Source organism: Temnothorax longispinosus, unplaced genomic scaffold, assembly GCF_030848805.1.
Source record: "Temnothorax longispinosus isolate EJ_2023e unplaced genomic scaffold, Tlon_JGU_v1 HiC_scaffold_35, whole genome shotgun sequence".
NCBI classification, from domain to species: domain Eukaryota; kingdom Metazoa; phylum Arthropoda; class Insecta; order Hymenoptera; family Formicidae; genus Temnothorax; species Temnothorax longispinosus.
In genome coordinates this window covers 142,281-168,862 of record NW_027270176.1, presented here as the reverse complement: position 1 = coordinate 168,862, position 26,582 = coordinate 142,281, and the positions used below count along the sequence as shown (strand labels likewise).

The window sequence follows — 26,582 nt, the reverse complement described above, 5'->3', positions numbered from 1 at the left end:
AATGTCGAAGGTTGAACACGATAGATAAACGCACAAAAGATTAACGCAACAGATGAACGCGAAGTTAACGCAATAAATGAACGCAAGAAAGCTTACACAGTGACCATACTCACGATCAACTTAAGGTATCGCGGACGATCCCGCGGCTTGCCACGCAAAACCCGAATTCTTTCGCAAGTCCGGAGATTCCGCGGCCCCGCGCCAATCCCGACGACCTTCTCGTCCCGCCAAACGCAATTTTTGCCCTTTTTGAGGGCCCGGATACGATATTCCACTACGTGGCCGAGTGCCCTTCAAAATACATGACCACTCGCGGCTCGCAGTCTTTCCTCGCAACTCGCTACCATTATCTCCACGCGAGACACGCCACGATCATCTCGATTAACGCACTTAAACGTGACACGATTACTCCGGTTAACACGATGAAACGCGACACGATTATTCCGATTAACATGAGTGGACACGACACTATCAATTCGACTCACACAATTCAACGCCACGCGACTGTCGGCCGTGACGAGGTTCCCAGGGAGGGTACAATTGGTTTCTACTTACAGGAGAGTTCACTCTCGGCGGGGCCCATGCACGAATTCCAACACGAATCTCTCAAATGCGAGCGCAAGGTAACGCATGCGCTCATACCGCCGTCCACAGGTAATTTCTGCCGCGCCTAGGTAACCGATACGTGTCTGGGGCCAGCGCCTCGAGTGAACCTTCTTTTCCTAACGCAGGGACGCCAGGGTGGTGACCTTACAATTCGTCGGTGCTTCTCCTTCAGTCCGGGCAGCTCGTTATTCGGGCGACTCTTCCTCGCTTCCAGCCGGCACGACAGTGTCGGGACTGTGGTCCGCCGGGATCGCGCCGGTTCCCTGCGCCTGCGCCCTAACGTGTAGCGCGACCGGATTACCGATCTCAGCGCTCCCGGCGCCTAGACTGCTCGTGCGCCGCTCCTTCCGGTAGCGCCACTCCGACTCTAGGGCGCTCTCACCGGCGCCTCGGCTTCTCGTGCGCCTCTCCTTCCGGCGGCGCCGCTCCAACTACCTCTGATTCGGCGCGGGTTTTTCAAATCAACCGGCTGTCCGGGCAGGCCGCGATAATTAAGCCGGCGTTCGAGGTCAGGCTGGCCGGGCCTCGGCCCCGTCCGCCGGCAGCTCCTGGGGCGGCGGTCACAGGGCTGCGCACTTCCCTGGGCCGCTCCTCGACACCCTGGCCTGAGTGGCATTTTGATCGGGTGTGCCCCGGGGTCCTCTCGATTCCTCTCCTGCTGCTGTTGTGACCGAGTGCGGAGTGGCTTCCGGCCGGCAGTACTCCAATGCGCTTGCGGGGAGATCCGGGCAACCCGACTGCCGACCATGTCCCCCGGCCGCCTCCTTTTAGTCATCCTGACAGCTCTTCCCCGTTGCGGCTCGCGGCCGTTACAGGCTGACTCCGGTCACCACCGGCGATCCCTTAAAAACTTAAATGCTAATTAGACCAATTAATAGAACGCAACCGCCCTCCCCTCGCTCCGACCCATATAGGGTTTTACAGTCGGCCCAATACTGGGCCCGTATAATTAATACTGGCCCAGTATTGGGCCGACTGTAAAACCCTATATGGGGAGGAGGAGGCATCCCCGAATTCCCCTCGGCCGAGCCCGTCCGGGAAGTAGACGCGACCTGTCACGTCACAAATTAAAAAAAAAATTTTTTTAAGAGAGGAAAGAGAAAAGAAGAGAGAGAAAGAGAGAGACTATTTGCGTGTCTTATTACATATTTTCTCCGGGGCGAAGCCCGGGTAACCAGCTAGTATAATATATATGTTATATTGAATTTACATTGTTGAGTGAGAAATTATAACATAGAAATGTAAGTGATGCTCGATGTTCATTGGATTGTAATACAAATATTTGTAATAATATAAAATCTTTAAAATAATTAAAAATTAAATAAATTTTTACTGAATTTATATGTTTGTTATGCATATGCACATTTTTTATTAAAATAAAGAATACATTATATCTCTTTGAAGTTGTTAGTAATAAAGTATAAATAACGCATTTTTAACGTACCTTTCTATTTTGTATTCTCACTTTCTATTTTCTCTTTCTATTTACCGAACACATGTAGGATATAAAGACTGCAATAATTTTGTCCTGATGTAAATAACACATATTTATTGATTTGTGTCATTTAAGAATTAAAAGAAGAGAGCTGAAGAAAACAGAACTTGATACAACTGGTTAATTATTTCATCAACAAGCGATGATTACTACTATATTGATATTACTTATCCTTATTCTATTGATGTATAATTATTATGTGCATCATGAAAGAAACGGACGACTTATCAATCTTATACCAGGACCTCCAAGTTATCCGATTATTGGAAATGTATTGCAATATCTTGGTTCACAAGGTAAATTCAAATTTCTTGTACATTCTCGTAAATTAATATTCGCGCCTCTGTGTATACAAGTTTTTAAATATTAGCAGACATTCTCTACTTTTATATATATACATAATTATTGATATTATTACATATTAATTACTTTTAAAATTTAAATTATTAAAGCTTAAAAATGTTTTCAAACGATAACATTTATTTGTGCTGAACTATTCATATTATTTGAGGAATAGTGAAATACATTAAGGGGGTATTCTAGTGTAAAAATTTCAAAAAATCGAAAAAAATTTTTTTATTTTTTCTCAAAGTATATGTTATGAAAAATATGTCTGTAAAGGGATTTGGTGAAATTCATAAAATTGACGAAGTTGTAGCGGTTTAAAAGGAGCGGCTTACAGCGCGCAGTGCCGAACGCAGCGGGAGACGAGCAATAGCTTGTCTCGACAGGTCTCGTAGGTTTTCAGTTTGAAAGAGGGGCCTAACGGTTTCTACTTAACCTTTCTGAGAAACATCCTGTATGGTCCTGGACTGGCAGATTAATCTTCGTAAGTAGAGATCCTTCATAAACGGTGCGCAAAACTTTAAACGCGTTTTTCTCAAAACCATGTTTTTTGAACTGGTACACACGATATCTCAAGATCTATTTGACCGATCAAGTCCGGCTTTTGCGTACATCCTCAGCAGATGTGCCGCTATAGCCGGAACTAAAATTAAGTCAAAAAAAAATTTTTTACGATTTTGACAACCTTTGAAAGATAAAAAAATTCATACTAAATTTTCAAAGTGCCGCCATTTTTTTAATTTTTAATTTAAAAATTTTATTTTAGTTCCTGCTATAGCCAAACTCATACTAATTAAGAATCTTTTTGGATTTTTTGTTTCAGACAACCAGAATAGGCGCAATCATGTGTACCGTTTTTTTTTGCCATGTATTCGATAGGGTATAATTAATATTTATATTCATTAATTTAGCTTCAAAAAATATTTTTTGTGTTCTCTAAAGATAGTAAAACATATACATAAAAAGCTGATATTAACAATTTTCACTGGTTTCTTGTAAAAAAATCCCGAAAAAAGCGCCTTTTACACTAGAATACCCCCTTAAATATAATGCTAAAGAGTCAATCATATATTTTTTAATCAATATTTCTAAGTTAACGTAGTAAATGTATGTATACATTTATTAGAGGAACTATGGAAAGCTCTAGTTACCAGAAATAACCAGTATCCTATTTTTAAAATTTGGGAAATCTTTCTTCCCGTAGTATTCATTCATCAGCCAGATGATTTAGAGGTAAGAAAATATAAAACAAATTTTATTCTGTTTTCATTATTGATACATTGGCGATAAGTTTATTTATTGTTTCTTTATCTTGCAAAACGTGTTTATTAGTAAAAAAGTGTGCAAGTAGAAACTTGCACATTGCTTCCTCATAGTTTTTAAGTGCAAGTAGAAACTTGCTTAAGTGAGCAAGTAGAAACTTGCACATTGCTTCCTTATAGTTTTTAAGTGTGCAAGTAGAAACCTGCACATTGCTTTCTCTATGAGGAAGCCTGTTTTTTTGTGCATAATTATTAGTAGATATTTATTAATTTGGCTTCCTGCTCATAGAAGAAGCAATGTGCAGGATTCTACTTACACACTTAAAAACTATAAGGAAGCAATGTGCAAGTTTCTACTTGCTCATTTAAACAAGTTTCTACTTACGCACTTAAAAACTATGAGGAAGCAATGTGCAAATTTCTACTTGCACATTTTTTTATGGATAGAGTATCATTAAAGGTAAATTAGTGTTGAATTTGGCAATGATCGGTGAAGGGGTTACCAATTTTTGCCTAAAAAGTGTACAAGTTATACATGTAATCTTATATATAGACGTATCATTAAAAAAAGGTTGTTTTAAATTTCGCGAAGATTGGTGAAAGGGTTACCGATTTCTGCCTAAAAAATATATAGGGTAGACCGAGGCGAATCGGATTACTAATTAGCACGATAAAATAATTCGTTTGAAAAAAAAAACACTAACGAAAACTGTTTTAAAACTTATATTTATCCGATTCGCCTCGGTCTACCCTAAGTTATTTGATGGATATAGTATCATTTTAAAGGAAGATTGTTAGTGAATTTGGCAAGGATTGGTGAAGGGATTACCGATTTCTGCTTAAAAAATGTGTAAAATGTACATGTAATTTTATATAGAGTATTATTAAAAAAAGGTTGTTTTGAATTTTGCGAGAATCGGTGAGAAGATTACCGATTTCTGTTTAAAAAATGTGTAAGTATGTTTAATGATACTCTATCCATAAAAAAATATGTGCAAGTAGAAACTTGCACATTGCTTCCTCACAGTTTTTAAGTGTGCAAGTAGAAACTTTGCACATTGCTTCCTCATAGTTTTTAAATGTGCAAGTAGAAACTTGTACATTGCTTCCTCATAGCTTTTAAGTGTGCAAGTAGAAACTTGTACATTGTTTTCTCATAGTTTTTAAGTGTGCAAATAGAAACTTGTTTAAGTGAGCAAGTAGAAACCTGCACATCGCTTTCTCTAGGAAGCCAAATTAATAAATATCTACTAATAATTATGCATAAAAAACAGGCTTTCTCATAGAGAAAGCAATGTGCAGGTTTCTACTTGCACACTTAAAAACTATGAGAAAGCAATGTGCAAGTTTCTATACTTGCACACTTTTTTTTTAAATGCAATAGTTCGACGTTTTATAAAACTCTGAACATATTAGCATCAAAAACTCCAAAAACAATCTTTTTTTTTAGTTTCTTTTACCCTTATTTCATATATAATTCATTTAAATTTGGTTGATTAGACTCAACTTTATACCCAATCAAAGGTTCATATACAAAGTTTACGAAAACAAAGCTTCCTCTATGAGGAAGCAAAATCTATTAGAGATGATTGAATATTCAAAATACTTTTGAAATCAATTGAAATTAATTTACGTCCAATTTAAATAACAGAACACCCAGTAAGCAATTTGATAGCAAATTGTCGCCAAGATGGCATCAAATTCGTTCAAAGATTGGTGTCAAATCCGGTGCCATCTGTGTCATCTTTAAGCTCGTGTTTTGCTAGCAAAGCCTGTGCATAAAACCAAACAGCAAATTGGCAGCAAAAACCGAGCAAGCTTTGTGTAGCGTTGTCTGCCAAAAAATTGTCGGCAAATACCGAGCAAGCTTTGCCTAGCGTTGTCTACCAACAAATTGTCGACAAACACCAAGCAATCTTTGCGTAGCGCTGTCTGACGACAAATAATCGGCAAAAACCGAGCAAGCTTTGCGAAGCGCTGTCTGACGACAAATAATCGGCAAAAACCGAGTAAGCTTTGTCTAGCGTTGTCTACCAACAAATTGTCGACAAACACCAAGCAAGCTTTACGTAGCGCTGTCTGACGACAAATAATCGGCAAAAACCGAGCAAGCTTTGCGTAGCGTTGTCCGACGACAAATAATCGGCAAAAACCGAGCAAGCTTTGCGTAGCGTTGTCCGACGACATATTGGCCTCAAAAACCGTGCAAGGAATGCGCAACACTGTCAAAAAGTGGGATTCGAACTCGGGACCTCGGGACCTCTGGATCGTGAGCCAACTGCCTTACGTGGTAGACTACTTCTTAATTTTTTGTAAGTGTTATATATAGTTTACATACGTCATAATCAGCGCAAATATATAATTTTTTAAAAATCATCTTAAGAAACAAATTCAGTTTAAAAAGAGTAATAAAATTTTGAATTAGATATACAAATATAATTTTTAAAACAGCAGACTAGGAAGAGCTAAAGAACTACTGGCGCTGAGCAAACAAAAACTGAGAGTGGCGGTGGGGCTGCAAAAATTTTGGATTGGATAATATACAGTATATATAGTTATTAAACCGGATTTTGTGTAATAGCCATGTTATTATAGCTAGTTTATATGACCGCGCGTGCTCATTATTTAATCTGTTCAATGTTCATTTAATTTAATACGTTTAACGAGGAACAGTGTATAATGAGCATAAAAGTATTCGAAAATATATTATATTCAGTAATCTTTTTATTGTTCTAGCAATATATATAGGTATATATAACAATATAGAACAATAAAAAGATCACTAAATATAAAGTATTTTCGAATACTTTTATGCTCATTATACACTGTTCCTCGTTAAACGCATTAAATTAAATTAAATATATATAAAAATGAAAAAATATATAATTAATATCATTATATCGTTAAATTGTGATAGGTCTTGCTCGGGTTTTGCCGCCAATTTGTCATCAGACAACACTACACAAAGCTTGCTCGATTTTTGCCACCAATTTGTCGTTAGGCAGCACTGTGCAGACCTTGCTCGATTTTTGCACCAATTTATCATTAGACAGCGCTGCGCAGACCTTGCGCGTATTTTGTCGCTAATGTGTCATCAGATAGCGCTGCACAGATCTTGCTCGATTTTTGTCGCCAATTTATCGTCAGAGTGCTCGACGCAAATATTACTCGGTTTTTGCCGCCAATTTGCTGTTTGGTTATATGAGTATATTTGCCCGTATATTGCCGCCAAAGTGTCGTCAGGCAGCGCTACACAGATTTTGCTCGATTTTTGCCGCCAATTTATTGTTAGAGTGCTCAACGCAAATTTTGCTCGGTTTTTGCTGCCAATTTGCTGTCTGGTTACATGGCCACATTTGCCTGTATTTTGTTGGCAATTTGCTATCTAATTATGTCAGCAGATTTTGTTGGATATTTGCTAGCATTTTGTCGACATTATTTGTTAAATCAAATTCTGTATTAAATTTGTATCCTTCTTGTCAACAACATTTGTAGCAAGATTTTACAAAATGTTTTCGACAGACTTGGCTATCTGGGCACATTTAATTAACTTAATGCCATCTGTAATTTCAGGCAATATTAACCAGCTCAAAACACATCGAAAAGAGTTTTTTTTATAATATTTTACACCCTTGGTTTGGTACTGGTCTTCTTACTAGTAAAGGTAACAAAGATATATAATTGTACATGCTTTATTAAATGTTGTTTTGGCTTATTATTAAGTTTTTTTTTATGTTTCAATTTTTTTGATAATAAAATAAACTTCTGCAAAAAAATTTAAATATATTTAAGTATATTTATATAAGTAATTTAAGTATATTTTATAAATGATAAAGTTATATAATTATATTCTTTCTTTTAGATATAATGTAATAAGTGAAACTTTGATATAAATATAAATGTAAATGCCATTTTGATGAATGACTTAAATTTGATATGATATACGAAGTTTGTTCAAACAATTCTCAAATTTTGTCTTTTATATAATTTTTAGGGGTTTGCTTACAACTTACTCCCTGTCTTTTTCAAAATATGTTTCTTCTGGCACCACTTTCTACTTCTACGCCGTTTGTTTTGGAAAAAGAAAAAATAATTCGTGAAAGCCAGTCGAGAAAGTGTTAGGAGAAGAAGGCTTGAACTGTGGAAAAACAACTCATGGTTTCTTCATTACAACAACGCGATCGTGCGCACATCGCTGCTGATCTCTTGAATTCTACAAAAACAAAGATAATCATGCTTCCTTAGTTTCCCTATTTCTCGACCTGGCCTTTGACTTGGAGATATTTCCAGAAGTGAAAATATTGCGCGAGAGTGATGTGTCAAATTAATGAGAAGGAACATATCTCGAAGAAGACAAAATCCAATAAATTGTAAACATAAAAAATTATAAAGACAAAATTTAGGATTATTTTCATTTTAAACAGATCTCGCATATTCTCAATATCGGATTGGTCAATTATTATCACACAAGAGAAACTTTTTTAAATTTTTTCCAATCAATCACCTTTAATTAAAGTAATAATATTAATACATAATAAGCTTTAATTAGAGTAATATTAATAACGATAAAATTTTATTTTTATTGACAAATAATATAATCGACAGATATGGTCATAGGCGCCGACTTTGTGAGGGCAATGCACTTTTTGTCCCCCCCCCCTCTTCTCCCGATAATGAAATTTTCGGGAGGGGGGGGGGTAAAAGGTGCATTGGCTCCACAAAGTCGGCACCTATCAACTATTTCAAAGAACCATATCTATCGATTACTATGTAACTCATTACTAGATGCGAGGAACTCAAAATGGGCTTTGAAATAGTCGATGGTCATTAAAAATCGATAAATTCAAAATTAAATAACAAAATATATATCTCACCGCAATATTTGTTTTACATCGTTATCTCACAATTATATTGTTTATATTTCAGGCGCCAAATGGCATTCACGAAGAAAGATATTGACCCCTACATTTCATTTTAATATATTACAGAATTTTGTTGAGATTTTGATTGAAGAAGGCGAGAGCATGACCAAGTCTTTGAAACATACAGGAGGAACAGTTGTAAAAGATTTAATACCGTTTGTCAGTAAATATACGCTGAATGCAATATGTGGTATGACGTCGTGTTTATTACTGTACAGAATTTTATTTCTATTGACAAATGATATAAGACAAAATACAATATCTTTATTGAAAATATCAATATCACAACATACTGATTCAAATATTATTTGTAAGATATTTTTAACATAGAATATATAATAATATATATTATGATATCATGATACTCTTACAAATGTGTTTGCAGAAACTGCCATGGGTACTTCTCTACATGGCCATGATACGTTCCAGCAGCGGTATCGAGAAGCGGTTCATCAGATAGGCAAACTTTTAATTTATAGGTATAATAATTTATAGTTGTAATAAATAACACACTGCGGTATATTCATATTCTATTTTAAGGACATAGATTCATATTGTTGTACAATTATATCAAAATAAATAATAATACTTATGATAAAACATTATTCTGGGTGGTAATTAAAAATTTATAAATCACATATGAATTATTAAATTGTTTATTTTAAAAATAAATATTGTTTAAAGTATTTTAAATGTTAAATACCGCAACATTATGAAACAACATGCACAGATTGTACAGTCAAATATATAGTTGGATGGATCTTTAATATAAGAGTAAATAGTTAAAAAAAATACTTATATAATGTTTATACTATATAAGATTCTATTATCTCGATTTAACATCATTTTATTAGTATTTATTGTAAATGTACTTCTTTCTTATATGGTTACAGAAATATTACTAATTGTAAAAATATATAAAAAAATTAAAGATAAGTTTTACAAAATTATACTATTATCTTCTTAAAGTATCATGTCTAATATTCATTAATTTTTTAGAATGGTGAGGCCATGGTTGTATAACAATTGGATATTTTCGTTGACGTCAAAAGGTAGAGAGCAAAGAAAGATGCTAAAAATATTACATGGATTTACTGAACAAGTACGTAATAATGCTACACTAATTAATATATTATATTTGAACATTATCTACTTTAAAAAATTACATAACTGATTCTACGACTATTGTATAAAAACATTGTAAAATAGTTCATAAATATTGACCACACAATAATAATTATATAGATATTGCTAATAATGCATTATTAATTTATATAAATCCACAAATCTACTATATATACTACTAGACCGCTACTTTCGGCCGATCGGCCTGTTGAAAAGTGAGGCAATATTTCAATGTGGGGATAGTGGCAGCCATTTTTTGAGAGGCAAATTTTATTGTGTACAGAGTTTGTTTTTCCGTGTGTAATATTGTGTGTCTGCAAAGAATCGTTCTCATAAGAAGAAGCATTTGCATCTACATGCCAATTAAACATCGGGTAAATGTGATGCCTCCCAGAAAATGGCTGCCGATATTTCCTCAACTTTGCTTCAGTTCTGGCTACAGAGGTAGTAATCTAGTAGCACACGGAAGTCTGTGTATAAATCATTAAAGAAACATTAATGTTTTATTTATATAGATTATCGCTGAAAGAAAACTTTATCATGATCGCACTAATGGTCAATACTTAAAAAGCTTTGGCAATGACACGTTGGCAGAGAGAGATGACGCAGAACCGATAGGAAGTACGTAATGTAATCAGTAACTGTTCCTTAATATCATAATTTATATTTTACAACTTACTAGTATTACATAGTTTAAAATTTAAATGTATATTTTAAATTCTTAACGTAGTCAATGTTATGTAATAAAAACATTACAGAAAAATTAGATAATGAAATTGATTCCCACATGCTTACACATTTAGTACCAAAAAAACGACTTGCAATGTTGGATCTTCTAATAGCGGCATCTCGTGATGATCTTATGACTGATTTCGATATCAGAGAGGAAGTCGATACCTTTATGTTTGAGGTATATGTACATTTGTAATTTCTCTTGTAACCTTTTTTATTCATTATTTAGTTTATCTAAATATAAATATATAATATATTTACAGGGTCATGATACTACAGCGATGGGTCTGTGCTTTATTTTGGCACTATTAGCTGAACATAGAGATATTCAGGTATCTATCAGCTCAAATATGAGCCGCAATCTTTAACCCTCCATTGCTTTCATATGTAGCGAACACTTAGTTTACATTTTATTCGCTTTTAACTGTATAGATGTAGCATAAAAGTTGACTCTGAAACTTTTCGCTTTTTATTTAATTAAAACCTTCTAGATTATATTTGTATAATTGTTTTTTTAAATTTTTAGATTAGACTTTGAAGAAAGTGTTAACGCGCGATATATCTGAGTGCAGCGCTCATACGAGAGCACTGACTCTGCTGAACGAAGATAATGGGGGTTAAAGCCTTAAACAAGAGAATTAATTATTTTCGAAACTTATTTATTAAAATTGTATCAATATATATTATATATTAAAATTGTATCAATATACTTTTTAAATAACTCTATAAGTGTGGGAATACGCGTAATGTATGCATGTTGCTTTTCTGCATTATTACACGGTAAAAAATCGTGTGTACATACATAGCGGTCCAAATGTTAAAATTTTCTTGTGTTGCCAAGATTTAATTATTATTTCAATGTAAAATTAACATACAACAGGTATGTTATTTTTTTCTTAACATTTTCATGTGTTACATTTATGTCAACGTGATAACTTAACACTTTATATATGTCATTTAGAAATTGAATATTTTTTTGAGTTCTTTTAACACAATTACTTTGAAAAATCAACATGTCTTAAAGTTATTTTAATAACATAAGTAAAAGTTAAAGTAAATTTTCAAAATAATCGTAAACTTTGACACATAAAATAATCAAATTGACAGAAATAAAATGTTTTTATTACATATAATTCAAGTAAAATCTGTAAAATAATTAATATTATGTGTTAATATAACTTAAAAAATAACGTCAAAAGAACAAATATAAATGTAAAGTATTATGTCAATTAATTAACATTTCTAATTTGTCATCAAGTAACACACGATGAATGAGTCACACTTTAACTTAAAATTTAGAGTGGATTTTCTGGGCCATGTAAAAAATGTTAAAATTACACAAAATTTTTTACTGTGTAGATGTACAGAAAATGTGTATACACGTGTGCGCGCGCGAACTCACACACACACACACACACACACACAGTATTGTGCGTTACATAAGACAAAGACTTAAGACATAAAACACTGCCTTAAGGTTATAAGACAGCCATTCTGCTTAGGCCCTAAGAATGAGTAAACAAGCGAGTGAGCGCGCGCGCACGTGTGTGTGTGTGTGTGTGTGTGAGGGGACACGCATATGAACGCGTACACACTCACGTACATATTTTAAATATCTTTTTATGTTTTAAATGTATGTATTTTATACATACATATTTCTCTCAAGCGAATTAATCAAGATACATGTAAAATAATTATTCTCCGAATTTTTAAGAATTTATTTGTTTTTACATAGAACCATCACAATAATAAAAAACGCCTTTTTAATTAACAATAATGATACAGGATCGTGTCAGGAACGAAGTCAATACTGCATTGCAAGAGAATGGGGAGAAATTTACAATGAAATTATTGCAAGATTTGCCATATTTAGACAGGTGTATAAAAGAAGGATTACGCCTTTATCCTAGCGTATTTCTAATATCACGAATTACTGCGGAAGACGTAAAATTACGTATGCATTTATAACCAATTTTTTACTGTTTATATTTTTAAATACGTAATATGTCCATAAATGTATATACCAAATATGTGTATAAAATGCAATATTTCTATAATATTTCAAAGGTTCTAAAATTTCTATATTTTTATTGATGTTTATATATTTCTGTAATACTTTAAAATTTTATATACAAAACTACATCTAATACAATATACAATATTTTCAGAAAATAATGTTAAGCAAATAATGTTTAATAAATCAGTTTATAAGAAAATGCCATTTACAGTCTAAGCTGGAGCTTGATAGCCTAATAATATAAATCTATGTAGTTCCAAGTGCACAAATTTCCAACCTAGTAAACGGTGCGCCGATTGTTTGTCGGCTTTAAAACATAGAGTTTCTGTTGGAACAATCTCCTACCCCTACTTAAATTAATAATTGATTTAACTTTGATGCTAATAAGCATCTTATTTAACCCGTTGAGGTCACACCTCCTAAAAATAACGTTGAGGTCACATGGGGTCCAATGGACCCCACGCAGAAAAACAGTTGCCATTTGCGTTCTTCTTGATGTATCGACTCAAACCTTGAACTGGAATTTAGTTTAAGACTTTCTCTTTATAATCCAATAATTTATTTCTCCTTTTTAAGCGTTTTTATGTTGAAAAAACGCGAAAAAGAAATTTTTCGAAAAATTTGCCTTTTTTTACAAAAATATTTGTCAAAATTTCAATTTTTGAGATAAAGCAAAAAACTTTTTTGCGTTTTACTCTCAAAATAGTATACTTTAAAAAAAAATAGTATTATAACGTGCTTTGAAAAAAGTATATTTATTGTACAGTTTGAAGTTATCAATTTTCATGAAATTCGTAAAATCAAATAGGTCAGCTTTGAACGTGTAAAATAAAGTGAAAAACTGTTTTTATGAGAAAAACTGTATATTTTATTAATAATTACATTAAAAAAAGTAAAAAAAATTTATAGGAACTGTGAAAAACTACTCTTGACCAGCGCAATCAGTGCAGAAATTCGTCCGATGTTCGTCGCACATGGGTCGTAGACAAGAAGGGCACTGATATTTTGTCTTTCTGTCGCTTCCTCGCTTGCAAAGGCCGCATCTTTTTTTGCTCGGCAACTCAACTCTTTCTGCGGAAGTTGGCTCTTGGGTCTTGCCTAAAATCTCACCGATGCCTATACGTAAATAGGATCGAAGCATTATTGGTTCCGCGAAGCGACGTTCCAAGTACGGCGTGACGAGATGCATACAAATTTTGTCTAAGCACTCTTTGGCTGGTAATCTCTTGTTGATGCCTGCATTTACAGATTTTCACTTCAGTAAAATGCGCGCATTTACTGCAGCTTGGTCAAGCATTCCGTAAAAAACTCTTACAGGCCAGCGATTAGTCTTCGAACTCACCGTATGGGAATGGCACAGCCAGTCGAAACAATCTGTGCCTCCTTTTGTTGCATTGTAGTGCAAAACAATGACAATTGGAGTCAGCAGTCGTTCGAGATCGCAGATTATATGGCATCTATATAAACGTTATAACTATTATTTTGTGGCAAAAAAAAATGACAGTACGTGCTAATACTTACGTTGTCAATCACATTTTAACGAAAAAAAAATTAATTTCTTAGCACACGTTTTTTTCCGATTTTGCCACACTATGGTCACATGGGGTCTGCTGGACCCTAAAAAAAAAACCGTCCGTACAAATTGATGTCTACAGACGCACTGACGCCACGCTGACTTTCGATAAGCCTTGAAACTTATTGTAGTACCTTCAAACAACAACAAATGGCGCCACAAGTTCCATGTTAAACCGTCTCTTCGAAGATACGTAGACGCAAAGTTAGCCTGGAGTCCACTGGACCCCATGTGACCTCAACGGGTTAAATTACTATAAAGAATTTATTGCGAAAAATATCTCCTTTAGCCGGAGTTCGAACCTGGAATCTCCCTTAATCCGTGACAGGTGTTCGGGATTACGGTCTTATCAATTCTATCACTGATTGTGAGTCAGGTGGTGATATTTATCGCAATAATAATAAGATAAACATCTTTTTTATTCGACAAAATAAACAATATTAAAAGAAAGATCTAGTTCAGACGGTAAATGGCATTTTCTTTTGAATTAATTGTATATCATGAATAATCATAATGGTCTTGTTTCTGTTAATAATGCTCAATAAAAGTTAAATAACATTACATTTTTTGCTTCCTCATAGAAGAAGCTTTGTTTTCGTTAAAAAAAAATTTTTTTTGTTTTTCTGAATGTGTTCAAAATGTTCTAAAACGTCGAAAAATTGCAATTTTAAAAAATGTCTATGTATGTATGTGTGTGTGTATGTGCCAAATTTACCGAAATTTCTATAACTCCAGAACTAATTAACCAAATCTTAACGAATTATATATGAAATAGGGGTAGAAAAAACTGGAGAATATAATAGAATTAATAAAAATTGCTAATAATCAAGGGGTTCTTTTTTAAAAAAATTTTGAATTTTTGATGCTTCCGTAATTTTTTAGATATCGGAGTGCACTTTTTTTTAATCAATAGAGTATCATGTAAGGAAAGTTGGAATTCAATTTGGCAATGATCGGCAAAGCGGTTCTTTTTAAATAAAATTCTGAATTTTTGTAGAAATGTTCGTTTATGCTTTAACTTCCGCAAATTTGGAGATATCAATCTATTTCTAATTTTGTTATATTCTTCAGTCTTTTCTACCCCTATCTCATATATAATTCTTTAAGATTTGGTTGATTAAACCCAGCTTTATATACGCGATCAAAGGTCCCTAATTAAAAAAAAATGTCTGTAATAGCTCTAACTTCCGCAAATTTTAAGATATCGGTCTATTTTTAATTTTATTATATTCTTCAGTCTTTCTATTTCTATTTCATATATAATTCTTTAAGGCCGGTATTCATAGTCGGGTCTTATATCCAAGATCGTCTTAAGTATAGTCTTAAGGCGTCATTAGCCAATCAGAGGGCCGTATTAGCCGATGTCTTAAGACATCACTTCTTCTTATGAGGAAGCCAAGTGCAAATTTCTAATTTGTATTAGATGTATATTCAATTTTAAAATTTTACTAAAGTTGTTTATTACCTACTATTTGTAAATCTTATTGTATTCTATATATATATATATATATATATATATATATATATATATATATATATATATATTAGCATAGATCACAAAATATATATATATATATATATTAGTATAGGTCACAAAATATATATATATATATATATATATATTAGTATAGATATATATATGCTTTTTTTAGAGTCATATGTAGTACCTGCTGGAACAATCATAAATCTTAATATTTACGCAATCCACCGAGATCCCAATTTTTGGCCAAATCCAGAAGTATTTGATCCCGACAGATTCTTGCCAGAGAGGAAACGAAATCGTCATCCTTATTCCTATTTACCATTCAGTGCTGGACCACGTAACTGCATCGGTAAGCTGTGTTTCTTATATTTTAATATATAATATATTATTATATAATATAATCAAATTACGATACATACCAAATTAAAGGTCAACGATTCGCTATACTGGAATTGAAAGCGATGATAGCTTCTCTCATACACAATTTCTACTTGGAGCCCATTGATTATTTAAAAAATCTTCGGATACAGGCCGATTTGGTACTTCGCCCTGCTCATACACTTTGCGTAAAATTTATCCCTGTCTGTGAAACAAATGCAAGCCTTTGAAGCAAATACCGATTTAATGAACATTATAGAAAACAAAGGAGAGGCTCCATTTGTCTACAAAACGATTGCTAATATTATACCAGTAAAAACTTTGTACAAAATTATCGGTGTCATTATTGGTCACAAATTAAAATGTAAATGAAATATAATAAATACATAATATATAATAAATAAATGATTATTTTATTAATATACTATATATATTATAATATTAATAATGATATATATACAACATGTTCGTACGGTTTTAATATTTTATATGTATAATATAGTCGTGTGTGCAATATATTTGTGTGTAATCTTATGTATATGCAACTTGTGTACTTATGTGCATTATCACCGTGTGTACGATATTTTCAAAAAAATGTATGAAATCTTTAAATATCTAATTTTACCGAGTTATACTACTGTTCTGTTAAGTATAAAGGCTGCGTTCGGGGAGCGCGCTATTAGCGCACACTAACGTTTACGCGATTACGCGAGTGTTTACACAGGTTAACCTAGATAGATCGTGCATAACATGGATATATATATCGACGATCTGGGACTCTCTCATTGGGGCGACATAAGACTCATAAAGAATCAGAAAACGTTTCTGACAAGGAAAGACGCAGAAATTCGAAGGGTTTAATGACACGTTTGTTCATAATGACATCGCGCGAAAGATGAACGTGACCAATTTACCGGATTCTAAATTCGCCTGGTTCTACGGGGTGAGTTCAATGAATATCAAACCTTACCCAGATAGCCAAGTCTGTCGAAAACAGATTTTGTAAAATCTTGCTACAAATGTTGTTGACAAGAAGGATACAAATTTAATACAGAATTTGATTTAATAAAATAATGTCGACAAAATGCTAGCAAATATGTAACAAAATCTGCTGACATAATTAGATAGCAAATTGCCAACAATAAATACGGGCAAATGTGGCAATGTAACCAGACAGCAAATTGGCAGCAAAAACCGAGCAAAATTTGCGTTGAGCACTCTAATAACAATTGGCGGCAAAAATCGAGCAAAATCTGTGTAGCGCTGCCTGACGACACTTTGGCGGCAATATACGGACAAATATACTCATATAACCAAACAGCAAATTGGCGGCAAAAACCGAGTAATATTTGCGTCGAGCACTCTGACGATAAATTGGCGACAAAAACCGAGCAAGATCTGTGCAGCGCTATCTGATGACACATTAGCGACAAAATACGCGCAAGGTCTGCGCAGCGCTGTCTAATGATAAATTGGTGCAAAAATCGAGCAAGGTCTGCACAGTGCTGCCTAACAACAAATTGGTGGCAAAAATCGAGCAAGCTTTGTGTAGTGTTGTCTGATGACAAATTGGCGGCAAAAACCGAGCAAGACCTATCACAATTTAACGATATAATGATATTAATTATATATTTTTTTATTCTTATATATATTTAATTTAATTTAATGCGTTTAACGAGGAACAGGGTATAATGAGCATAAAAGTATTCAAAAATACTTTATATTCAGTAATCTTTTTATTGTTCTATATTTTTATATATACCTATATATATTGCTAGAACAATAAAAAGATTACTGAATAATATAAAGTATTTTCGAATATTTTTATGCTCATTATACACTGTTCCTCGTTAAACGCATTAAATTAAATGAACATTGAACAGATTAAATAATGAGCACGCGCGGTTATATAGACTAGCTATAATAACATGGCTATTACACAAAATCCGATTTAATAACTATATATACTGTATATTATCCAATCCAAAATTTTTGCCCCACCGCCACTCTCAGTTTTTGTTTGCTCAGCGCCAGCAGTTCTTTAGCTCTTCCTAGTCTGCTGTTTTAAAAATTATATTCGTATATCTAATTCAAAATTTTATTACTCTTTTTAAACTGAATTTGTTTCTTAAGATGATTTTTAAAAAATTATATATTTGCGCTGATTATGACGTATGTAGACTATATATAACAATTACATTAAATTAAGAAGTAGTCTACCACGTAAGGCAGTTGGCTCACGATCCAGAGGTTCCGAGGTCCCGAGTTCGAATCCTACCAAGATTATAAGTGTGTTTTTCAAATACGAGAAAATATTTATAATCATAGACTGCATCTTAAGAAACAAATTTAGTTAAAAAATAGTAATAAAATTTCGAAATAAATATAATTCTTTATTTTTTTTTTTTTGACAGTGTTGCGCATTCCTTGCACGGTTTTTGAGGACAATTTTCCGTCGGACAGCGCTACGCAAAGCTTGCTCGGTTTTTGCCGGTTATTTGTCGTCGGACAGCGCTACGCAAAGCTTGCTCGGTTTTTGCCGATTATTTGTCGTCAGACAGCGCTACGCAAAGCTTGCTTGGTGTTTGTCGACAATTTGTTGGTAAACAACGCTAGACAAAGCTTGCTCGGTATTTGCCGACAATTTGTTGGTAGACAACGCTACACAAAGCTTGCTCGGTTTTTGCTGCCAATTTGCTGTCTGGTTATGTACACAGGCTTTGCTAGCAAAACACGAGCTTAAAGATGACACAGATGGCACCGGATTTGACACCAATCTTTGAACGAATTTGATGCCATCTTGGCGACAATTTGCTATCAAATTGCTTACTGGGTATGCATCAAGCGATTTGAGTACATGCTACACCTCTCATGTCTCCTTACAGTGCCAGACTAGAGTCAAGCTCAACAGGGTCTTCTTTCCCCGCTAATTTTTCCAAGCCCGTTCCCTTGGCAGTGGTTTCGCTAGATAGTAGATAGGGACAGTGGGAATCTCGTTAATCCATTCATGCGCGTCACTAATTAGATGACGAGGCATTTGGCTACCTTAAGAGAGTCATAGTTACTCCCGCCGTTTACCCGCGCTTGCTTGAATTTCTTCACGTTGACATTCAGAGCACTGGGCAGAAATCACGAGTAGTCTCAAATATGATCACGTAAACCTTTATTTTTTTTCTTACTTACAGAGAAACGAGTCGGATAGCTACGACGGCACATTCGACATGTTAACTGGTACAACCAACTTGTATGATGTGGGAATGCTAAAAGAGTAGAATTACAGTAATCGGACGAATAATTACGAGGGTTCGTGTAAAAGACGTGGTAAAATGTAGATCGTTGGGGGATTTGTGGCCACCTGCAATAGATAATACAACAGTATCTGTATTTCTCCCCGATATTTGCACGTGAGTACTAAGAAACATTATAATACATATTATATTTTTTAAGTTATTATATACATATACCTACTACAGAAGTAACGCTCGCGTAAACGTAGTATATATACGTGACAGATTGTGTGTGTGTGTGTGTGTGTGTGTGTGTGTGTGTGTGCGCGCGTGCGTGCGTGTGCGCGCGCGTGTGTGTGTGTGTGATCATCAGTATGGGCCACATCGGTAACATCCACAGTTTTTTCTCCGATTAACGTGATCCTCCGATTAAACTCACTCTTCTTCTCTTTCTAGGGGGACAGTTAAAAAGAGACGCAGAGTGAGTTTAATCGGAAGATTACGTTAATCGGAGACTGTGACATCGGCCCTATATCACATAATATTATTTTTTTTATATTAATTGGAGGAAGCCGGATACCGTGGAGATCTTTAAAAAAGAAGGTGTATCCAAAATCACACACGTATGCATATATGCTGTAATATCCCAGTAAGCAATTTGATAGTAAATTGTCGCCAAGATGGCATCAAATTCGTTCAAAGATTGGTGTCAAATCCGGTGCCATCTGTGTCATCTTTAAGCTCGTGTTTTGCTAGCAAAGCCTGTGTACATAACCAGATAGCAAATTGGCAGCAAAAACCGAGCAAGCTTTGTGTAGCGTTGTCTGCTAACAAATTGTCGGCAAATACCGAGCAAGCTTTGTCTAGCGTTGTCTGCCAACAAATTGTCGACAAACACCGAGCAAGCTTTGCGTAGCGCTGTCTGACGACAAATAATCGGCAAAAACCGAGCAAGTTTTGCGTAGCGCTGTCCGACGGCAAATTGTCCTCAAAAACCGTGCAAAAAATGCGCAACACTGTAAAAAAAAATAAAAAAATTATATTTATTTCGAAATTTTATTACTATTTTTTAACTAAATTTGTTTTTTAAGATGCAGTCTATGATTATAAATATTTTCTCGTATTTGAAAAACACACTTACCTTTGTGGGATTCGAACCTGGGACGTCGGGACCTCGGGATCGTGAGCCAACTGCCTTACGTGGTAGACTGCTTTTTAATTTAATGTATGTGTTATATATAGTCTACATATGTCATAACCAGCGCAAATATATAATTTCTCAAAAATCATCTTAAGAAACAAATTCAGTTTAAAAAGAGTAATAAAATTTTGAATTGGATATACGAATATAATTTTTAAAACAGCAGACTAGGGGAAGAGCTAAAGAACTACTGGCGCTGAGTAAACAAAAACTGAGAGTGGCGGTGGGGCTGCAAAAATTTTGGATTGGATAATATACAGTATATATATAGTTATTAAATCGGATTTTAAACCGCCGTGTAATAGCCATGTTATAGCTAGTCTATATGCGACCGCGCGTGCTCATTATTTAATCTGTTCAATGTTCACTTAATTTATTGCGTTTAACGAGGAACAGTGTATAATAAGCATAAAAGTATTCAAAAATACTTTATATTCAGTAATCTTTTTATTGTTCTAGCAATATATATATATATATATATATATATATATTACAGGGTGTCCGAAAAATCGCCTACTCCACTTCGGGAGGTGATTTGGGACCCAAAAACAAGCAAAAAAGTTCATACAAACATAGGTCCGGAAATGAGCCGTTTCCGAGTTATAGCCACTTTTATGTTCAAAAATCGTAATTTAGAATCCGCTTGACATCCCTCTTTCTTAATTATTTCTTAAATTAAAATTTTTTATTTTTAAATATCAGTTAATTTATTAAAACTTAAACGATCCATTGATGAATACGGAAAGATTAGATACAACCTAAAAGTAAGGTGTTGTTAAATAATAATTTGAAACTTATTGAAAAACCGTGATTTACTTACTGATTTTGAATAGGCGTGAAACAACTGATTTCAAGTAGCTGTGAAAACAACTGATTTTGAATAGCCGTGAAAACAACTGATTTCAAATAGCTGTGAAAACAACTGATTTCTTTTAAAAATAATGTAATCGTATTTACAAATATTAAAAAATTAAAAAAAAAATAAAAAAATTAAAATTAAAAAAATTAAAAATATTTAAAAATAAAAATTTTTAATTTAAGAAATAATTAAGACAGAGGGATGCGAAGCGGATTCTAAATTACGATTTTTGAACATAAAAGTGGCTATAACTCGGAAACGGCTCATTTCCGGACCTATGTTTGTATGAACTTTTTTGCTTGTTTTTGAGTCCCGAATCACCTCCCGAAGTGGAGTAGGCGATTTTTCGGACACCCTGTATATATATATATATATATATATATATATATATATATATATATACATATATATATATATAAGAATAAAAATATATATAATAAATATCAATATATCGTTAAATTGTGATAGGTCTTGCTCGGTTTTTGCCGCTAATTTATCATCAGACAACACTATACAAAGCTTGCTCGATTTTTGCCACCAATTTGTCGTTAGGCAGCACTGTGCAGACCTTGCTCGATTTTTGCACCAATTTATCATTAGACAGCGCTGCGCAACCTTGCGCGTATTTTGTCGCTAATGTGTCATCAGATAGCGCTGCTCGGCAGATCTTGCTCGGTTTTTGTCGCCAATTTATCGTCAGAGTGCTCGACGCAAATTTTGCTCGGTTTTTGCTGCCAATTTGCTGTCTGGTTACATGGCTACATTTGCCCGTATTCTGTTGGCAACTTGCTATCTAATTATGTCAACAGATTTTGTTACATATTTGCTAGCATTTTGTCGACATTATTTGTTAAATCAAATTCTGTATTAAATTTGTATCCTTCTTGTCAACAACATTTGTAGCAAGATTTTACAAAATCTGTTTTCGACAGATTTGGCTATCTGGAATAATACCATATAGACGTCAACAATCCGTAAGTGGGAATATCATATCATATCGTATTATATCATTTAAGATGAGATTATTCATTGATTAGGATGACCGCAGTGATCAGGTCGCATGATTCATGTTGCCGGCGTTAGACATATTAATCGCTGTGTTCTAAATTCTTTGTTATTTTAATTAATAAAATTGTTTACTTGTATTTTCTTATCTGATAAAAAAAACTTGCGTTTTAGAATTTCGCCGAATTTGAAGAGCGTGGTTTATTGCACGGCTATTCGAGTGGACATGTGGACAAAGCGAATGGGAATTTGCTTGGCAACGATACCGAGGAACCAACGTAGGATCGGAGAAGGACCTGCTTTTGCAGGCATTAGCCTGCACAAGAGAGATATGGCTGTTAAATCGATTTTTAGATTGGGCCATTACGGAAAATTCGGGAATCAGGAAGCAAGATGCCACCCGAGTTTTCGGATCGGTCGCCAACAATATTGTCAGACAGCCACTCACGTTTGATTACTTTAGAAATAAATGGGCGCACCTCAGGGAATAGTAAGCTGTCAATCCTTTATTCTTATATTCTTATGTTTGTATGTCTTATATTCGTATGCTTCTATCATAGAAAGCTTCCTTAGGAAACATCATTAATTATAGAAACATTAATTAATCTTGTGTAGTTAGGAACCAGATCGCAGATTTTTATTATCATGATTTTAATTGCTATAAATCTTTGTCGTAGAATTATTATATTTTACTGTGAAAATTTGATATAACATAAATCTTTTATTATTTCCAGTTTTGAAACGTCGCTATCAACTGTCAATAACATCGTAAAGTCAGCAACAAGAGGAATGAGTACAAGATACGAATTGAAAGACGTCTGTAAGTTAAGAAGTATTTAAAACAAACTTAAAAATAAAACATTTAAATAAAAAACATTACGCAAATGTTAAGTTCTTCTCGGCAAATTCGATAAATAAATAAAAATATGTAATCAATTTCCACAAAAATCTCGTTACTCTTTCAAAAAATAATTCTGCAACGTATTTACTTTTTACGTTACTTTCTTAGCTGGTAAAGTTTGCAAAGAAACGTCTAGACGAACTTGGTACAGCAACGCGAACCATACAGCAAGCGGTAGAGCGTGCGGAATCCAACATACGATGGATTGACAACAATCATGCGACGATTCGCGCTTGGTTACAGAGGAACACCGCGTAATTGTCGATACTGATAGAAAATTATTTGGCTCTCCCTTGCGGTGACACGCGAAAATTGGTGTACACTATAAATGGGGCACGAGGAATGAAATTGCAACAGCGAGAAATGACCCATTGAATCGACGTCTAATTGACGTCGAAAACGTATATCAAAAAGTAATTGAAATATTCATCGATCTCGATTGAAATGTGGTACCACTTTTGATGACTTTTCAATTCAGAATAAATCGATTTCGACTCGATATTGATTATTATTTCCTCACTGCAGATATGGGCCGATTTACCGTCTCCGATTAATATAATGCTTCGATTAAACTCTTCGGCTTTTTCTAAGGGGGGGAGATCCATAGACTTGCAAGTTGCAAGGAGAAGACGGATGAATTGATGAGGAGGATTATTTAAAAATGGGAGAATATCTTTTGGAGATTGAGGAAAAGTTTCCTCAATGTATTTGACTAAATAAGAGGCCTTACTACAGTATAATCCGCAATTAAATATTACATAGTTAATATTTTGCATTGGGTTGCTGCAAGGGCAGCGTACGGCTGATGACAAAGAACGAGACGTTTGTTGTAGCGTGGACATAAAGTAAAGCATACATAATTCTCAGATCTCAAGACGAATATAAACTCTAGCAGAGGCCCTTGTACTTTTGCTTCCTCATAGAGGAAGTTTTGTTTTCATAAAATTCGTATATGGATCTTTGATCGCATATAAAACTAGATCTAATCAACCAAATGTTAATGAATTATATATGAAATAAAGGTAGAAGAAACCAAAGAAAAGATTGTTTTTTGAATTTTTAATGTCAATATGTTCAGAGTGTTCTAAAACGTCAAAATATTGTATTAAAAAAAATGTCGGTATGTGTGTATGTATGTATGTATGTGCCAAATTTATAGAAATTTCTATAACTCCCAAACTGATCAACCAAATCTTAACGAATCATATATGAAATAGGAGTAGAAAAGACTGAAGAATATAATAGAATTAATAAAAATTGTTAATAATAAAGGGGTTACCGATTTCTCTTAAAAAAAAGTAACTAAATTTACCAAAATTTCTATAAGTTGTGACGTTGCACGATGTGCACGTCCCAGTCTTCGCCACTCAAACCTTTATATTACGCGCGTACCCGCTTATCATGTTCGTTTAGCTATTAATTACAGGAGAAAGCGGTCGGGCGACCCGAATAGGCCGGGTGGCGCCATCCGCCGGCGCGGTGAAGCGCCCCAAAATTATAGAAGGCCGCGAAGCGGGCCCGCCACGATCGTCACTGTTGGGCCGATCTCGAGCGTGCGTGGACGTCCGGCGAGGAGTCCTGAGGGTGTATTAAGCGAGGGCGGCGGCCCTACAAGCCCACTAAGAAGGAAGGATCGAGGACCACGAGAGTATTGTAAACGACCTGCAATCCCGAAAGTAAGGTAAAGGGACCAGCGGGGCGGAACGTCGAGTACCGTTTCACGTATCGTATTTTTGGAGATGTGCGTAGGATCGCTTCCCGACCTACGCACTAATGTCGTGAATCCCTCGGGATTATTGCTTAGGTCATTTTACGGGTCTGACAGATCCCGCCCGCTGCTACCCCGTGAATAGAGAAAAAGGGGGGTCCTTTTCCGCTCGACTCGACAATCCGGTGCATGATTGCGTGTGATAGCGGGTCGGCGTACGACGTGGCGGCCTTGCCGCGCGTCGCGATCCTTGCGAGTGTTATGTGATTATGCGGATCGGCTCAACAGTCACCCAAGGATTAGTTTTCGCGTTTCCGTTAATCCGAGGGTTTATTTCACGTTTCCGGTAGTCTTAGTGTTTCGTTAATCGTAAGCCTCGCGTCCACGGTGGCGTGAATCTCGTCCGTGCGTTCATTCTAGGGCGTATCGGCACGTAGACCCGTTAATTACCGCGCCCGGTGCTTCGAGTGTGAGGCGACGGAGTAACGAGTCGGGGGTGTGCATTTCGGATTATTCCGCTTACCGTTTCGCGTTTTCGTTAGTCTTAGAGTTGCGTCCCTTCGGGGGGAGATATCACGCGCCCCGGAGTGTATCGTGCGGAAGTATCACGCGCTCGCGGAGTGTGGATCGAGGAGCGGGAAGAATCGTATCCCGTATGTTGCGTGTACTCTTTCGTAAGCTACGATTGCGAGTATCCTTTCGTTTGTGGGTATTATTTCGTTCGAGGGCCTATGTTATCGCCATTCGGATATGACTTATACCATTGCATTTCGTGTATGATTTGATATTAGTTTTCGCGCTCCCGTTAAGCTTTATTACTGCGTTCTGCGTCGTTCATCGCGTGTATTATTTCGTCATCCCCTAGCGTGGATTATTGTGATTGCGTGTATTATTTCGTCGGCGTATATTATTACTTTTCGCGTATTTCATAGCGTAGATTATTTCTTGCGTGTGTTATTTCGTCGGCGTATATTATTACGTTTAGTGCGTTTCATCGCGTGGATTAATTCTTGCGTGTATTAGTTCGTCGGCGTATGTTATTGCGATTGATCGCGGTGAATATTTCGCTCGCGTTCTGCAAGTTGTAACACAATTATCACGCTTTCTAGTATATTATATTTTGATTTACATGTTATTTGAGTGCTTTCTTTTGTGTTTGTCTTCGCCTCACCACGGTCAAACCCCTCCGCATTCGGCCTATGTAAGAACCACGACCCTCTACCGAAAATCCGGAGCAGTCGTTGCGATCAGTCAGAGCGGGTGTATCTTGACTATTGAATTAAGAGTCATATCGATAATGAGAGTTTGTTTCGGATCTATGTAGAGTTCATGTAGAATACTTTTCGCGGGTTAGAGTAAACGGTGGTGTGGCCGTATCCACACCTGGCGCCCAAGGTAATTTCGTATCGCTTTCGAGATCCGCTCTGTCACCCGATCATAGATTTGCTACGCGATTCAGCCCCGCCTCACAGCCCGGGGAAAATAATATATAGAGAAATAGCGTCGCAAACTCCAGAACTAATCAACCAAATTTTAACAAATTATATATGAAATAGGGGTAGAAAAGACTGAAGAATATAATAGAATTAATAAAAATTGTCAATAATAAAGGAGTTACCAATTTCTGTTAAAAAAACAGTCAAACTTACTAAAATTTCTATAACTCAAGAACTGATTAACCAAATTTTAAAGAATTATATATGAAATAGGGGTAAAAAAAAAACTGAAAAATATAATAAAATT

At 35.1% G+C, this 26,582-nt stretch overlaps 1 protein-coding gene across 4 annotated transcripts; it reads left to right on the top strand.

Moving 5' to 3' along the window:
- The first annotated feature begins 1,632 nt into the window (after positions 1 to 1,632).
- Positions 1,633 to 25,974, top strand: LOC139824391 (cytochrome P450 4C1-like). 4 transcript variants are annotated; one of them, XM_071796923.1, is made up of 16 exons: positions 1,633 to 2,397; positions 3,573 to 3,679; positions 7,282 to 7,372; positions 8,635 to 8,820; positions 9,016 to 9,109; positions 9,630 to 9,732; positions 10,271 to 10,376; positions 10,559 to 10,665; positions 10,751 to 10,819; positions 12,273 to 12,441; positions 15,730 to 15,909; positions 19,124 to 19,342; positions 22,405 to 22,720; positions 22,965 to 23,050; positions 23,240 to 23,544; positions 23,657 to 25,974. In XM_071796923.1, exons 1-12 carry the CDS (start codon positions 2,244 to 2,246, stop codon positions 19,138 to 19,140), a joined length of 1,383 nt encoding a protein of 460 aa, XP_071653024.1. In that variant the 5' UTR covers positions 1,633 to 2,243; the 3' UTR covers positions 19,141 to 19,342; positions 22,405 to 22,720; positions 22,965 to 23,050; positions 23,240 to 23,544; positions 23,657 to 25,974. The 4 variants fall into 4 exon arrangements, with proteins under 4 accessions (XP_071653024.1, XP_071653023.1, XP_071653026.1 ...); XM_071796922.1 differs by lacking the exons at positions 19,124 to 19,342; positions 22,405 to 22,720; positions 22,965 to 23,050; positions 23,240 to 23,544; positions 23,657 to 25,974 and adding an exon at positions 15,990 to 16,322; XM_071796925.1 differs by lacking the exons at positions 12,273 to 12,441; positions 15,730 to 15,909; positions 19,124 to 19,342; ... (2 more) ...; positions 23,240 to 23,544; positions 23,657 to 25,974 and adding an exon at positions 11,014 to 12,267.
- The last annotated feature ends 608 nt before the right edge of the window (positions 25,975 to 26,582 follow it).

Bases quoted from the DNA above. Each gene is read 5' to 3' on its own strand.
- LOC139824391 (XM_071796922.1), top strand. From the start codon at position 2,244: ATGATTACTACTATATTGATATTACTTATCCTTATTCTATTGATGTAT. The intron at 3,680-7,281 runs GTAAGAAAATAT...CTGTAATTTCAG, and splicing joins ATCAGCCAGATGATTTAGAG to GCAATATTAACCAGCTCAAA. The intron at 10,820-12,272 runs GTATCTATCAGC...ATAATGATACAG, and splicing joins CTGAACATAGAGATATTCAG to GATCGTGTCAGGAACGAAGT.